Source organism: Pelophylax lessonae, assembly GCF_965119305.1.
Source record: "Pelophylax lessonae genome assembly, chromosome: 9".
Lineage (NCBI taxonomy): Eukaryota > Metazoa > Chordata > Amphibia > Anura > Ranidae > Pelophylax > Pelophylax lessonae.
In genome coordinates, this window is record NC_138776.1 from 172951902 (window position 1) to 172970070 (window position 18169).

Sequence of the window (18169 nt, forward strand, 5' to 3'; positions counted from 1 at the left end):
GTACAGGGTTCAGGAGTACACTACATACAGGGTGCAGGGTTCATGGGTGTGTTACACACAGAGTGCAAAGGGTGCAGTGTTCAGCCCTCTTTCACAACTCCTTAACTCTGCATCCCACATCCACATCTCACTTCTACCTCTTCTCGGTTCTGACCCCTGTACACACACGCCTCCACTGCCCTGATCTCCCCCCATAAAAGCTCCACCATCTTCCATGTGTTTTACCTTTATTGCTCTATTAAGCTGAATCTCCGGCCCAGCTTTAGTACCTCACACTGTCACAGTGTAGGCAGCTCCTCCTCTCTCATTTGCACAAGATCATCCAGTGGGGCCTTTAGTATGTGAGCACCAGGTAACTGATTAAGATCACAGAGGGGCCACCTACGCAGCGACGCCCCCTGTCCGCCCATGATCGTACTGCACCTAGGGCACCTGTATCTCCCCTTTTCCCACCATGAATTATTCTGTGGGACCCACTGAGAGAGGTGTGCTTGCACTTGTAAACACAGAAGCTGGGCTTCTGTGTTTACAAGTGATAGTGGTAAGAGGGGGTGAGCAGGAAACTTTCTGCCACGCTCCAGCTAAAAAAAGCCCTGCCCTTATCTATTATGCCCAAAAAAAGGTATCGGATGCACCCTAGTCCCACTATACATTCCTCTTTCCCCTGGTGGATGGTGCACTGAAACAGACATGATCACAAGGTCAAAAGAAGGGAATTGGAGAGTCACGTCTGTGCGATGGAGTACTGGCACCTAGGAAAAAAAACTTATGAAAACAATGCCCAGTACAGAGGAGAGCCAGACAGTGTAAAACAACATTTAGGGTAATTTTGGTATGGGGGATGGGAAAAGCCTTCTAGGGTCTTTTTTTTTTTTTGTAAACAAAGGTACACCTATAATTTAACCCTGTGCTAAAATATATATTTTCCAGCCAAAAATACCGGTTGCTTGACCTTCAGGCGGTTCATCAGACTTCAGTAGTCTGAGTAGTTGAATTGCAACATGTCTAATGCCAGCAACAGCATCTCTTAGTACAGGTTCCCTTTAAATATCTTAATCTATTGCATTAAATTGCATTGAGTCAGGAGCCCTGGACACTGCAGATACTTATTCTGTATAACTGTAAATTTTGCATAACATATTAATGTTAATCTGGGCAGCGATGCACTTGGTGAAATCATTTAATTTAATCAGTCTGTTGCTGAGTGGCCAGATTCTTCTCTTTGCTGACATATTCACTTTATGTTTTTTTATTAAAGATAATAATCTAGTTAAAAACAAGAAAACATAAAAATCGCTTTAACCTCAATTTTTGGGTCACACTTTCATCCAAAAATGTAACTTGCAAAGCTTTTAACCACTTTTTGATTACTGTCAACAGAAGAAGAGTGTCCAGTATATTCTCAGTGTAGTGCATTTTAGGTCAACGTTAAATTATATAATATTTTATTTTCACATCTTTTAAATACTGCTTCAGTCTATGTGGATTAACTTTTTAACAGTGGTCTAGAGTGCTATTCTGAAATGGCAGATAAAAAACTTTTTAGGACTTGGGCCACTGTGTTCTAACTTCATCATAAACTTTTTAAAGTAAACAGCCTGCCCAAAGAGTAAACACAACACAGAGCTAACACAAAAAATTATTTATACTAGCCAGAAACACATCTTTTGTGTCCTTCGCTGATTTAGTTTCACTTAGCTGCAAGGGCTGGACTGTGATGCAACTTTTCCCTATGCTATCCAAAAAAAAAAAAATGCCCTTAATTTTAAAGAGGAACTCCAGTCACTTTTGTAAAAATTAAGTCAACAGCTACAAAAACTGTAAAATGTGCTCACCCCAGCTGATGCTGGTATGTTAACTGTAGGCACCCGGTTGTGACAGCTTGCAGCTTCACAGCAGGCTACCCAATGTGCACGCACAAGCCACGCTGCGCATTATGAATGGTCCCGCAGTCTTCTATAGTCTGTGACAAGTTCCAGAAGACTGCAGGGAGGGAGGGAGGAGAACATCTGCTCAGAACACCTAGGCCAGTGATGGAGAACCTTAACACCCCAGATGTTTTGGAACTACATTTCCCATGATGCTCATGCACTCTGCAGTGTAGTTGAGCATCATGGTAGTTCCAAAACATCTGGGGTGCCCATGTTTGTCATCACTGACCTAGGCCATCAGAGCGGAAGTGGGAAAGGGTACCTGTCAAAACCAGGTACCCCTCAACAAAAAAGTGCCATTTCTTAAAGGGAGGGAGACCTTAAAATGTAACTTTCCCTTTAGGGTGAAGCCTCGCTTTAAGTGAAATTTGTTATTCTAATGAAGATATAGGTTCCAGACACTTTATTACAACATCTCTAAATAATTAAAATGCAACAGTTACATTCATTCATTCATAAAGTGTTGTTTTCCTATTCCATTATGTAATCAGCTCCCTTGGACTAGAATAAATGTCTCTAAAAAGCCTTTTAACTTATGTGTTCTGTGTGCTGCATTAAACAATGTGCTGTCATATGAAACTAACAGCTTGATTATTTGCTATGGAGAAGAAATGACATTTATGGTTAGATGAGTTATAGAATGCTTTGCCTGTACATCATTTAAATCTCATGTTCTTTGCTGTGTGCTTTGCATGTTTACTCTGATTGCTGTTTTCTCCTTTATGGCCTGCATGTATGCTGCTACAGGACTACGCTTTGGAAATAAATGGCAGAACTGACTTAAGTGCTCTGTCTAGCCAATCAGCTGTGCCTCTGGGTGGTGGAGCGACCACCAACGGGACAATTTCAGGCTACTTGAACAAGCAAGAGATCCATCAATCGCATAGCTCATCTTTTGTAAAGCCATCTCCGAAACCTTCTTGGTCTTCTTACTCTGTGACTTCTGAAACATCTCCTATCAGGCGTAGCATAAGTGCAACATCAGATGTTTTAGTAAATGCTGAGAGTGATCAAAACCAGTTTAGTTCGCCTAAGAAAGGACTTTATAACAATCCCATTGGCCTATATTCAGCTGAGACTCTTAATGAAATGGCTGGAATGCATAAGCTAAGTCTCAAGGGAAGGGCTTCAGAAAGCTTTCTTCTTAGAGGGTACGTAAGATATTTTTTTTTAACTGTAATTATTATATATGAAGTGTTTCACATATATATCTGCTTGGCACAAATTCGTACCTTTACAATATAACCATAGGGCTGGATTCAGTGTACTTAAAGGGTCCACCCAAAACTGACGTCTTCAACTCCTAATTAGACCAGTGGGCTCGATTACATACAAGCTATATATTGCAGAAACTTTATTAGGACTTCACAGCTTTTCCAACATGCCATGGCCGTTATAAAAATAATTAATTCTCATTGAATATATAATTTAGTGTACCATTATGGAAACTGCAGCCAGAGAGCAGTGAGACTCATTAACCTGCAGCAGGGGAAGAAGACTTTTTAGAGAGTCTCTGTGAAATCAAAAGCCTGTGGGTACTTCAGGCCATAAAAGCCCATCCATAATTGAAGTTCCAGTTTTCAGTGGACGGAATCTTAAGTATGCTTTTAATAATAATTCTTAAAAATGTACTGATTAAAAAAATTACAGATACAAGACACGTTGCCTGTATGTAAAACGTGCAATTGTACTGGCAATCAAAAAATTATTCTTCAGGAGGTCAGTAATAAATAAAAAGGACCTTGAAACAACTTAAAGAGCTGCCATTTGGCCCAGAATTTTAATACAGTACTCATGATGAATTTGGCTGCATTTTTTCTTTTCATATTGATGTCTGGATCTGCATTTGACAGTAACTGTTGGTGGTTGGTTATATTATTTGGAGTAGGTCTGCTTTCTCATTCCTGGCATGAGCAATGAGCATTGTAACGTTGCCATTAACACTGACCTTTCTGGCTACCCATCTTGTTCTTTTGAACAGCTGTACATGTCCCAGTCATAATGCTATTTGGTATTTGTTAAACTGAAACTTTACTGAATGTCACAGTATTGTCAATGTAGAGGGACAAATTACTGCAAAGAAAGAAAAGACTCCGGGTAACCTTTTGGTATCTCTTGAGATCAGAATTATAAGTGTTACCTTACTTCAGAAGTAGAGATTGTGTATAATGTTTTCATATCAACCCATAAGCATGTTTAACAGTTACTCTCAACTTCGGAATAGAAAACTGATTTACTAAAGGCAATAGGCTATTCTTTTTGCATAGGAGATCACACTTTGCAAAGGAAATATCCCCTGGGCGTAATTAATGAGGTAATGACCCACTGACTTCCATCATCCAATCATATGCAAGCAAAAATATAATTTTTGTATTTCCTTTTATTTCCTTGCATGTGATTGTGTAAAGTGAAATTTCACCACACTCACCAAGTTGTGGGTAAAATGTCTTTGTAAAGTGAAAAGTCTATTTGTCTTAAGAAAATCAAGGCAAATTTTAACCTTGTGTATAGGCAGCTTTGCTATGATATCTATAAAATAACTTGGATTTTTATTTAAATAGAAAAAAGGTTCATGTAAATAAGTGTATGTTTTAATTTACAATATCAAGTAGCAGTTATATGGTTCAGCCTTTTTGTTTATACAGGTTGGTGTCATGAATAGTTACACCAAACCACATAGAATTCCATCTATCACCTTAGAATTGTATACTCCATAATTTGAAAACAAGCTTCCTAGATTTAATGGACTCAATCTTTCCCAAGCCCGGACCGGCTCTGTGAGGTCAGCTGACAGTAAGCTTCAGCCTGCTGTCTGCTGAAAACAGGTTCCACAGAGAGCTTTGGCTGTACTTCTCCTTTAAAGAAGAATATTCGTAAACCTGATCTGTAACAAGGGAAATGGTACATAATGCAACAGGGGTAGTGCTTTTAGGGAAATGTTTTCTCTGTAACATTTCAACTTTCTCTGAGCCCGGGGGGGGGGGGGGTTTAGAAAAACATGTAGACCACTGGAGAGTGATGCCCTCTGCTTCCTCCTATGTCAGTGCCAAATCAAGCTCTGCTACACACAGTGGCACATCCTCCTGTTTCACTTCCAGGGAGTCAATTTACCAAAGGCAAACGGGCTGTTTGTTTTGCAAGGGAAGTTCTATTTTGCAAAGAAATTTTCCCCAGAGCTTAATTACTAGATGAATCTCTGCTGGCGTTCAGCATCCAATAATGTGCAAGCAAAAATGCTGTTCTTTTTTCATTTTGCATGTGATTGGTTAGTCTTTGCACAGTGAATTCACTAATCTCTAGGGAAAATTTCCTTGCAAAAGTTAACAGCCTATTTGCCTTTAGGAAGTTAACTCATATGTGTCTACTGAGGAAGTACTATATACTTTTCATACAAAGCAGTGGGATTCAGTATAAAAGTATAAGTGTATCAAAGTCCTTACAGTTTAACTTTACAGATGAGAAAAATGGATGCCATCTGCAATGTTTGGTTGCTTTTTTATCTCCTTAATGCCGAAGTAACAAATATATGCAGCACAACTGCACTGTGCTTTTTTCCATGGGGCCACATAATGTAAATGCGTATCTCCCTTTTGTGCTGAGAGCGCGCCGCATAGCGTGCTTCAAGCACAGAGACTGGGTCCTGTATCTCCTAATTCCGGGTCACCTGATCGCTGTGGTAGCCTTCGATTGGCTAACAGTGATCAGTCACTGTGAAGCATCCCCCCGTGATTCTCTCTCTCTGTGAATGGAGAGGAAAGATACATTGTATCTTTCTCTCTCTCTTTGACAAGAATAAAAAGTGTTTGTGTGTATGTGTGTGTGTGTGTGTGTGTGTGTAAGAAAAAAAAAATTTGTACAGTTTTACTAACACATGTCAACGTTTCAAAATTATGCTTAAGCATTAATATTTGTTTTACCTTTAGGCATAAAGGGGTTACCAAAAATGGTTGCAACTAATATCTGCACAATCTGGACATGTAAAGGCAATTCTGTTATGTCCAAATGCATAAATATATTATACAAATAACCCACAAGTATCAAGTAAATTGCTTCCACTTGTGAGGGACTTCCTGCCTAGCATGTTGCTTATTGGAACCTTTTTCAACACCTTCTATTTCAGGCCATATGGGCTTTTCCTGGAAGCAATTGAAATGCTTCAATCTATTTCTGCATATAGATTAAATGCCTATGTGTCTATGATATCACCTGGATTTAAGCCTGCATTCACATCCGAACAGAGCATATTGATTTTGTAGCCTTTTACAAGCTTTGTGCGGGAGTTTTCGCATAAGTATCAAGCTTTAGGCATTTGTTTGCTTGGCTGTGCAAGGGGAGAAGTGCAGTTCTAGAGGAGAAGCTGAGTTTTTCCAGGAGCGAATACATGCACAAAAATGCATGCAATTGTGTTTGTCAAGCATTTATAGGCACACCCATTGAAGGATATGCTCCAAAAAAAATATTATATACTTTTTTGAGCGAGCATGGGGACGACTTAGCATACAGGTGTAAACCAGGAGAAAGAAGGATTGTGCATGTTGAGCTTATTTAGGCACAGGAAAATGAGTATAAAAGTACAAATGCTTAAGTGTGAGCATGGGCTTAGATCTATTCAGTGCCCCGATTCAGTGCCTAGGCATAGAAAGGTCTTTTCAGCTTCTGTCAGTTCCTGAGCACTTTGGTATCTCATCTGACTTCCCTGACTGTCATTCTGATTTGACACCATTTTCATCCATCATCTGACTTCTGGCATTACAAATGGTCCTAATAATGCTTCAGCTTTAGGATACAGTACTTAATTTGCTCTTTCACCAGTAGGAACATTTTGATGATTGCAACTTTACAAACAGCCATGTCCTATTCCTATTCCCATTCCCATGAGGTCAGCAGCAGTAAAGACAATTAACACTTTAGGCTCTGTTTTACCAGCTGCATATATACAATTAAATGTATCATTCATAAATATATACATATTCAATATATGTATGAATAGGTTTTTTTCTGTTAAGAACAAAAACTTTTTTTTTCCCATTCTATCATCACAATTGCTAAATTATCAATTAAAGGTTGTTGGCCCCTTCCTTCCACTTCTTCAACATATCCATTCATGGAACAACAAGGACCAATTTCTATTAGTACTTTTGTACTGCAGGCTTTTTTCATCATTCAGTGTGCACTGCTTTAATTTCTGTACAGGAAAGTTGTAAAGGATTCCTCTGCTGACTTAACTGTTTACTGCATATGGGTATTACTTCTGCTGGCTGAGTGCAGTTACATGAACATCTGGAGAATGTGAAGTTGTATATATTCATTCAACTCTGAATGTATTTCCACTTTGGAAATACATTGCATTTTTTCCATCTTCTCCTCTGAGTAATAAATTTGATTTTGTTACTCTCCTGTTCTACCTTAAAAATGTCATATGAAGCTCAGGGGATTAAAACAGACACAGGGACCATTTTTACCAAATGATACTGTTACACTGTGTTTGACTGTAAGGGGATGCTCAGCTGTTGAACACATACCAAAAATGGCTATATGACTATCTGCTTACAGACTCCAGCTTGTTCCTAATATATCTCACTAGATACTATAGCAGGCAGATATTTCAGAGGCTAAGAGAAACGGCAGAATGTGTCTCCTAGTGAAATAGGTGATCCTCTCTTTTCACGGGAAATAACAGAACAGCCCTTATTTAAAATACATCCATTTTTTTTTTAGGTGCAGTAAGCAAAGGAAGCTATAATGAGAGACTGACAGTAGAAAGATATAAGGTAGAGGTAGAACAGTAGCACAAAGCAAAAATAAGTAGAATCTTTTAAAGAAGGAATTACTCTTTATATATAAAATGCTGAATTGTACACTTTACTAGCTTGAAAGAACTAACGCTTTAATTCTGTACATTACAAAGCCTTTGGTTAAAGATTAAAAGTGGTAGAAAAAATAACCCTAGCACTTTCATAAGATATCTCTACTTTTGTCAGAATGCACAAAGGAGAAGCTCATGTGTTTTACACATCAATTTGTTTATGATACAGTACAATTAGATTTTCACTTATTTTCACTGCACAAAGTAAAGCAAGTGGAAGAGTCATAAGGATGTATCTAAAGCCAACTTTTTTTTTTTTATTTTAGTTTTGGATAGAGTAGGAAAAGATAGAAACCCTTATTGAGTTTTTTTATGACTGACTGTGTCCCCATTTGGGAGATTACTACAGCTTCAACAATATAATGTTAAATTAATAAAAAAAGAGAGAATAAAACAAAGAAATTAAATCAAGTCTGGGGTGACCCTAGAAGGATCTAAAGACCGCAAGTTCAAATAGCAAGCATTTCAAAGCTGGTTTAGCTAAAAAAAAATGTTCTTCTTACTTACCTGTAATAGTAAATAAGGAAGAAAAAATAGTATGTCCCACATAATGCAGGCTTTGAGATCCTGTAGAAATATTCCCTGCAAGTTGCCCGGTCTTCTTCCTGGCACTGAGCTTTTGGCACTAAGATGGTTAATAGCTGTGGTTCTTCAGGGGGAACTGCATTGGAGTTGGTCCAATAGGGACCTCCTCCTCCTTCCTTCTCCATTGAGAAGTTGTTTTTCATTGTTTACACTGAATGTACCACAATCTTTGAATGTGGAAGAGTCAAATGAATGACAGGATCATCTCCACCATTCAGTGTAAAAAATGAAAGCACGTTTCTCAATGAGAAAGGAGGGAAGAGTGGAACCCCATCTGTCTGTCTCTAATGCAGTTCAGCCCAAAGACCCAAAGCTATTAACCATTGTAGCTACAAAAATCGATCATCAAGATGAGGGCTAGGCAACCTACAGAGAAGATTTCTACAGGATCCTGCGGCCTGCAAGAAATGGCACATCCTTAATTACAGGTAAGTTAGGTCACTAAAGCTGTGGAGAAAACAGAAAAGCTAAACATCAGCTTTAAAACTGTAAAGTTTATATATACTAAGTTTAGAACATAAGCACTGTAAAAGCAATACAAACTTTTTTTTTTTTTTTTGACAATTCAATATAAGCTTACCTGGAAAATCTCCTTTCATGTTATGAATGCTGCCTGCCTGATGGTCATCTCATTTCACAACTTCCTGAATTCCCTGCATGATTTTGAGCTTCTCCTCTGCTTTCAATTTTGAAGGACTACATATCCCATGGTACCTTGCTGCTTGCAAGCAGTGATTCCTGTAGTGACTCCACCTCATAAAACTCCTCCTGAGCACCTTTATAGTTCAGAAGGCAGGCTCTATGAACTGTGTAACACAGCAGTGCTTACTCACAGGGCATAGTGAATACGTGTCATAGAATGCAGAGTAGTAGGATTCTTCACAAAGCAAATATACAACTTTCAAGATTGTTTGGATTAATAGGATGTGGAAATTAATATATGATTTTACATTTTGACCATAGATACGCTTTAACTAAGTCATTAATCGTTTGGCAGAAAAAAAAAAGTTCACATTTAAGTTATGTATTTAGCCAATGACTGGATATGTGACTTTCGTTATATAAAAGACACACACTTGCAGTCCACCTAATACACTACTAAATATGTTACAATAGAGAACACAGGAACTAAAATACTAAACTGTAAATAATGTAAACTGTACCAGTTAAACATGGTACATAACCTATTATGCTTGTTACAGGCAGTGTATACGTGTATCAAGCTATATAGATATCAAGGTGTGAGCAAACCCTAATTATGACATACTGCCTGCCAATCCTGTGCTGTAAAAGGGGCTATATTGGAGGAGTATGTGGAGTGTATTGTCAAGGCTGTAGTGTACGACTAGTTGCAAACCTATCTGTATTTTGATCAAACTCTCATCTGTAAGCTTACCTATCTAGAAGGTAAACTAGTGGGACATGCAGGGCTTAGGACATTGTGGGATGTGGAACAGCCAGTTGATATGAAGTCAGCAAATGCAAAAAGACAGCAGAGAATAGCAAGAAGAGGAGCCACAAACAAATGAGCAATAGTCAGATGCAAAGCTCTAGAAGAAGGCCCCAAGTGCAGTGAAGATCCCCAGCAGTAACTCACACAAAATAAAAATGGCTGGGTGGAACCTAGTCAAGTGGATTTGCATTATGTAGGGTAACTATGATCAGTGCTGTGGAGGGCTCAAATGGTTCTGTTGCAATGGGTCATGTACTTAATATAGGAAACCTTGAACCTGAGGACTGAGAATGATAGTTATCTGCCATTCATGTTGCTCCTCTGCCTTTTATGGAACACTTCTGGAACAAATTTTATTTAAAATGATGTCTAAACTCTCTGAAAAATTTTTCCTAGTAGTAATGTCATTAGATTAGCACGACAGCAAGACTACTAGCATATAAAGATAAAAAAAAACTGTCACATCCATTAAATTGACTATACATTTATTACATTTTCTTAAATACCTACAGCTAAAAATAGTCAATATGTATTATGTCTGTATGCATAAATGGCCATATTGGGTTAGAATGGCCCAGTTCCTTAAAAGGATAACTCGTTTTATATTTAGCATCACTAGCCCTGTTGTAACACTCAGAAAATGGCAGTGTAAGCCAAAGCCAGCAGCCGGTTGTGGTCTCCTTGGAAAAATTTACCAAAGATTATGGTCCAGTTTCATCTAGGATATAAACAAGCATGGCAGCAATTTTTGAATCATACATGCTATAAAATCCTGACAGATGTCAACAGAATGTGTGAAAGCATTAAGTGATGCAAAAGAGGATCCCTTCCCCAAGAACAATGTCAGTAATGCTGGCATTGACCCTTTTCCTAAATGTGCATTCAGTCTATATGTATTATGTATTCTCATTTAGCCAGAGGCAGTTAATCGCTATCTCTGTGCATTCACTCTTTAGGATTAAAGTATAGAAATACCAGGTGACACAAAATGTTCATGCTTTGGAATACTGGGATTAACATGACATGCAGCATCCTTGGGGAAAAAGGTCTGCACAAAAATACTTTTAGAAGTCATCCAGCAGACATGAAACCTTTGTAAGTCTTGCTGGATAAATTGTAATCCACACATTTTATGTCTATTACTCACATCAGTATTTTAGTTATACAGTTGTTTTCTCCTTCTATTTGTAGACAGATATAAACAGCTTGAAAGCTTCAGTTAATGTCAAGTGCCTTCAAATACAAGCATGAAGTGCATTTTTTCAATTCCGCCTCATAAAATATCCTTGTACATTACTGTAATAAAGTATAACAGAAATCAGGGACATGTGGATTGACAATTAAAAACTTGGAAGAAAAAATACTATAGCCAAAATGCATTCTCAAAAGGATTTTTCCATAGTTTAGTATTAACTAGCCACTGAAATCATCACTTAGTGTTTTTCTCTTATTAAACTGTCTTATAGAGAAGATAATACCATCATCAGTACATATCAAGAACACTAACTTACAATGAGTTATTTAAAAGCCAAAACATTATTTTTAGTTTTGGATAAAAGTAAATAAGGTTTATCAATTCTGTCAGTATTTTTGATTTGGTATCGGAGCCCTCACTTGGGTGATTCAGGTTTCTAAATTTGTCCTGGTGAGCATTGTCATCAGGACTAAAAAGAGGGGCAAAAAATGAGTTGTCACAGTTGAACAGAAAGGACATCTTCCAATGGGGACACCTTGGACAGTGACAACTATCTAAAAAGGATCTTCCCCACTTTGGAAATGTTTTTTCTTACTTTCTAATGAGTGTACAGCTCATGCAGTAAAGAGAAATCTCTCCAGTGAAACGCAGATTACCAAAACACTTGGCAGGGGCTTAACTGTTTCCCAATCTATCCAAAACTTTGAAAAATCATTTGACATTCTTCTTTCTATCTTCTTTCAAAATAATGCTGAAAGGACAGGGGGGTCATTTTGTTACTTGCCATAAAATATGCATTTCATGTCGTTCTTCTAACCAGCCTTGCCCAAAGAATAAAATATATAAAATATGATTTTAAATACTGTAATGGCCACTGCAGTGTGGTTCTTCCATCATTCTCGATACACCTCTGGAAAGTAAGAAATATTTGATACCTCTCCAAGTTGCTGTATTGGATGTGGATTATTTACATGCTTTTGTAACCATCATTGTGACTGGTTTACAGTGAGAAGGAAAATCATTAATATAACTCTACCATCTCATAACAAATCTATCTCGACTGATTCACCTCTCTTCTTTCTCTCTGCAGGTCATAGCCAACACTGTTGCCAAGTTAGTATAAAGGCATTATTATGTGTTGTTTGGTACCTTTCTTTGCTGTTTGCCTTTTTTAGTCGGCATGGTATGTGGTGTGGATGTAAGAACATAACAGAAATAGGATGTGACTTGCTCGTCATGCTAGTCATACACAGCTCTAATTTCGTCCAATTTCTGCTAAATCTGGCTAAATTTCAGCTGTAGGTGCAGCAGTGCAGATTGCTTTAGCCATGCTAACTTTGGTCTGTAATTAGTATTGTACAGCTAGCCTTAACATGTAAATCAGATGCTGTTAAAGCTTACATTAGTGGTATGATCTCTGTGAGCAAAGGTTGGGATATATGTAATTCTCCTTTATGAGCCAATAATTCAAAGCTACAATACAAAGTGAAAGATTGAGTATTAAATATTCTATTTGGTTTCTGTGCTCAAACAAGGTACAGACAAGGTACAACACTCCTCTCCTCTACTATCAGAGCTTTACGTGGGTAGAGGAGTAATTCACACTAATGTTAAGCCAGTAGTTGATGCATCAGTTGCAGTACTAACGTTACATAACTAAATTAGCATTTTCTCTTGAAAGGCCTGCTGTGGATATTTAACACAATTACCTTTAAGGCTATCATGGCAGCTGTGTTGAAAAGGGTCCATCTTGGAATCTAGGGGGCCAGGAAAGACCCACAAAAATAAGGCTGCAGAGTAATTCTTAGGTTACAGTTATAAAAAAAAAATTTGATCATACAGTTAAAAAAAAAATAAAAACAGCGCAAACACATAATATTGTGATATGATTAGAATGCATTTTTCCACAATTTTTGTTCAGGCATTCAATGGCTTATAGTGGCTCCTTTATGGAAAAGGAGACTATTGGAAAGCTGCTAAAAAAATGCCACTACAACCACAATGTGACTAAAATGGAGCATTGTGCTACTGACTGCATACCAATGCATGATTGCATGGACAAAAGTTGCCTGTGAACTTTACCAAGTAAAAAGCCATGTGTTCCAAAACAGGCAGTTGATCAGAGGTGATTTAAGTAAGGTCATCATAAGCTAAACTCACAAATATATCTCCAGCATGTTCATGTCATAAACTGGTAACAATGATGCATATTGTGTTGCATTAATGTTTTATTCAATTAATTTGAATGCCAGAATGCAGGTCAATTACCCCTTTACAAAATATGCATGTAATGAGCAAGCCTTTAATGATCATTCTTCATTGGTTTTTATTTAACAAAACAAATGCCAGTCGCAGGTGGCACTGGTTATCATCAAAGAGGTGCTACAGTCTCCCCCAACAAACAATTAAAAGAAAATACTGTAGCTGCGGCCTTTAATATAAGGGCACTTACCTTTCCAGGGATCCAGTGATGTTAGCACCAGAGTCGATTCTTCAATTGGCTTCAGGTTCAGGTGCCGGCATTGCAAGTAAGGGAAACCGGCCTTCCGGCTTCACAGATGGTTTCCTATTGTGCATGCGCAAGTCATGCTGTGCTTTTGTGAATGGTCCTTCTGAAACTGTGTGTGTGCCAGAAGGCTGCGGGCGGAAGGAGGAGGGGCCGAACATGCTCAGGGATTGCCGTGGCGATCTGCATCAGAAGTGGGAGCGGGTACCTGTCAAAACTAGGCACCTGATCCCCCAAAAAAAGTGCCAAATGTGGCAGTGCAAGCATGGAGGATGTAAACAAGTGGAGCTTTCCCTATTAGGTGGAGCTCCGCTTTAACAACCCTTTTGTGAAAAACCCAATCCACGTCACTGTAACTTTTCAAAAATTGGTAAAAACACAGACTGTTTAATTTGGAAAAGCTGGCAAGGGCACAATTTCTTGTATTTTACAGTTAAAACTGTATATTAATTAAAGAAGTGTGGACTTACAAAAAACAAACATACATACTCTACTCCCTGCTGCAGTATCGGTCTGATGCTGCAGCGGTCTCCCTCTAGCTCTAAGACTGAAAGCTGAGCAGTCTCATGGCCGATGATCCCTCAGTTCTCAGTCCACTCTGAGCAGAGAACGTTGACCCTCTTCTCTGCCCCTCCAGTGCTCCCTAGAACGCAAGGCTGGGAAGGGGGTGGGAGCAGTTGATTCAGGCTCTCAGCAGCATGCTGCTGGTCAGGCATTTAGGTGGATCTTGGCAATTATTGTTGGGATCCCTCCAGAATCCTGAGCGTCCCATTGTCAGCTGATTCTGGGTCACAGGAGAGCATACGTGTGTGCACTCCTGTGAGCCACATGAGAAGTATAACCAAAAAAGCTTTGGCCATACTTCTCTTTTTTAAACATTCCGTTATGAGAATTTAAATTTATGATGGGCATGTATTAGTTGTTCCTTAGGGCCACAATGTATTTGTAGCCATTATGTGCACAGTTATGAACAGACCTTTCCATATTATTGAAGTGAAAGAGGAACCAGAAGTGTAGGAGATACAATGGGGAAAAAAAAGGATATTTTATATCCAATAGGTACACAGCAAAAAAAAAAAAAAAGCTGACCAGGGTTCTAGTCTTCTGCTATACCTATTAAAGAAAGGCATTTTAATTGTCTGTGTTCCTGGGCTTATGATTTAAAATTTACATAAAAGAACAGTTACACTTTAGTTGCCACTTGGCATAGACATAATGAGACTAATTTACGACATGATTTAAAATGTCAAACAATAAATTGTGTGAAGGTTCACCTAAATTATCCAATCATATGGAAAAAAAATCTCTCTACTTATTTCACCTGCAAATATTTGGACCATTCAAGGGAATATTCACACAATTTATTGTATTTTCAACATTTTCAAATCCCCTAGGTATTAAATTTTACCTAAAGTATTGTATATCTCTTATGAATTACACTAGTGGTGTTGATGGAAAGTTTCCTGGCAATTTTAAATATTTACCTGCTCAATAATCTGTTAATTTAACAGTTCCGTTTGGATAAAATACAAACAATGCATTTAGGGCATGAATGGACTTACTTCAAAATGGAAAAGGAATTACACATGAGATATAAATGTTCGAATGGAAACCAAAACAAATGTATAGGTAACATTTTTATTTTAGTATTAGAAATAAATAGTGGGAAATATGGCTTCAGAAATTTATAAGCAAACTCCACCAAAGTTTTTTGGGTGAGATGTAAAGACACATGCATAGGTTAATATTACCTCTTGTTTTTCTGCCTCCATTTTATTCAACCTGCGCAGTGTTTCAGAAGCGTTATCAGTAAAAGTTTTTTTCCCAACATACATTTTCTTTGATCTAAGCAGGAGCCGAAATGACATAGGGATCTGAATATTGGGGAATTGCAGTAACAGGGAATTGGTACCTCACCAAAACCAACACAAGCAGCAGTAACTCTAGCTGACACTAGATATTTGGCCTTGTTCAGTGAGGAAGTAAAGTGAATAATAGAACAGTGGAAAATGCAGTAAGTCTTAGAATTCAATCAGAAGATATAATTAACTGATCTTAATACAGTAAACTGAAATCTGATTCAGTCAACAGTAAGTGGACTCAAACACGCTTAGGACAAACACAGATATATATTCAGATAAAAAAGGTAAAATATTAATATATAATGGGGCAGCCTTGATGGACCAATTGGTCTTTTTTCTGCTATCACTCTTCTATGTTTCTACTTTTTAGGTGTCAGTTATTGCCATGTGGTACACCAAATAATACTCAAAACATGAGTAATATTTCTCTATGCTAAATTAGCACAATACCAATTTTGAATTAAGTTATTGCAATGCTTTCAGTCTGGATAATGTTCTTGGAAAACATGCATGGTATGACTTGTGTACATTCAAAGCATGCATTAACCTCCATACGTTGTCCGCTTACTCTTGAAAACCATAACCTACAATGTGGCTATGGATTGATGATCTTCTCTGCGTTTAACACTTCCTGTTTTTTTTTCTCATTTCACTTTTTCACTATTCACAACTCCCTTCACTTCCTGTCAGCTCTGAGTTTGTGCCCCAATTCAACCCCAATGCGCTCAAAGACTCAGCACTTTCTACCCACAAGCCAATTGAGGTCAAGGGTCCTGGAGGCAAAGCCACAATTATTCACGCCCAGTATAACACCCCAATCAGCATGTATTCCCAGGATGCCATTATGGATGCTATTGCCGGCCAAGCACAGGCCAGAGGCAGTGATCTCTCAGGGTAAGCAATATACAACTCTTTCTTGCATGCTGGTTAAACTAGCACTGTAGAGACCTACACACCTACCTACACACCACAAATGACTGATTTCTGTTGTCACATTATAAATTGTTATGATTTGGTATAGTTTAATGGTGCAGTCATATATAACATGCTTTCCCAGCTATATTCAATTTTAATATTTAGCCATTTTAAATGGTAAATACAACTCCCAATTATTAGCCTCTGTGGCACATACCCAACAAGTGTAGTATGTATTATAATGAATATTTTCTTCATATTTCTTTGTTTAAGCTCAGAACTAGCAAATATGGTCTACCTAAAACTCAGGAAACAACTATGGATGAACTGATGGTACTCACAGGCATTAAAGGTCACCCCAGTTTTAGTAAGAACAGGTGACAATTTCTATGGCTTTGGGTAACATCTGACTGTGAACAAACACACCCTGAAGTATATTGGGTCAGGGGAGGCAGAACAGTGGTCAGTCTTGCTGGATTCTTTTAATGGTGATCATTATTATTAACTGGCCCCATCCACAAGATAAGCCTGGCTGAAAGCCATAAACTACTAAACACCTAAAAGATGCCCTTACTTCTGCAGATGGGGCTACCCAAGATATGATTTTGCCAGTTGCTTGAAATGCAGCAAGGTTGGCTTGTCAGCCCAAACATAGATAAGCTCATATCATTGAAGAGATAACCATAGTTTCAGAGCTACATATAATAACTGATATAATCTTCAAGCGATAACATTTTCCATCACCCTAAAAATCGGAAGTGAAAGTTGGTAACCTCCCACATATGTGCTGATTACTGGCAAGTTAGTAGATCCAAAATGACCCTATACTACAGATAATCCACATATACACATTAAATTTACGAACAGTTCTGAATGACAATCACACTGTTACAAGAATATGGCAAGTGTAACTGTAATGTATATATTAAAATGCAGAAGGAGCTCAGCTAATGTAGGATTATGAAATGGTTAAGCCTAAAATTTATGACAGACTATTGTAGTAATTACATCTGTGAAATTGTTGCAGAAATGTTGTCAGTGATGATCTAAGATTTGAAAAAATTTCAGTCCAGTATGAAAAATTAAATCGTAAATGTTGCCTGCCCTCATGTGGCTAAACTTAAGAAGAACATCACATTTCTGCAGATTATTTTTGCTTTGTGTATTAAATCTTGTTGTCACAATTGTTACAGATTTACTTCTGTTAATATGATTTTGCAAAAAAAGAAAACCTTGAGGGCGTGTAACTAGATGATTTCATAAATCATTTTTCAAATATAAATAATGAAAAAAATGTGTGGATGATGTTTGGATGGTAGGATTAGATCTGTGCTCCTGGCCATTAAGATGCTCCTGTTTAAATGCTATCACTTCATAAATAATCTGTCATTTACACTCCCACAGAGAAGACAGAGTACAGACAAGCTAGATTAATGGTATATGTCCAAAAACCAAGAAGCCGTTAGAAACTCCAGAATAGCGCTTTTACAGTTTATTAAGTGCAGTACAAACACAAGAATTAAAATTGTGTTAGCTTATAAATCATGTTTCTTTTTCTTATCTTATCTTTCTATCATGTGGTGGAAAAATACATTGAAGTATATCTTCCCTCTTTTGGGAATAGCAACTCTGAAAAAAAAATATTTCCTTTGAAAAAATACATTTTTCATTATTTTACATGATGAAAAATAGCGTGTAACTCCAGTCAAAAAGTAATGTGTTTATAGGGAAGAGTTCTGTCTTTATCACATTTGAAAATCTCTCCAAAAGGACCACAACCAGCAATTAAACACTTGTTTGTCAAATATTAAAGCTGGCCATATGCTAGTAGCTTAAAGTGTTTAGGCTTCTAGTTT

At 37.7% G+C, this 18169-nt stretch overlaps 2 protein-coding genes across 2 annotated transcripts in view; both read left to right on the top strand.

Annotated features, from left to right (window-relative positions):
* The window catches only part of LDB3 (LIM domain binding 3), a 175872-nt gene that overhangs the window by 136316 nt on the left and 21387 nt on the right, over positions 1–18169 (top strand). The window contains exons 5-6 of the mRNA XM_082267629.1: positions 12121–12143; positions 16089–16292. Coding sequence (XP_082123755.1) covers positions 12121–12143; positions 16089–16292 — 227 coding nt within the window. The remainder of the gene's footprint in view (positions 1–12120; positions 12144–16088; positions 16293–18169) is intronic.
* Positions 2667–3176, top strand: LOC309563242 (uncharacterized protein; the record flags this gene model as incomplete). The annotated part of the gene is made up of 1 exon (XM_082267630.1): positions 2667–3176. The coding sequence occupies one exon, from the start codon at positions 2667–2669 to the stop codon at positions 3174–3176; it is 510 nt and encodes a 169-aa protein (XP_082123756.1).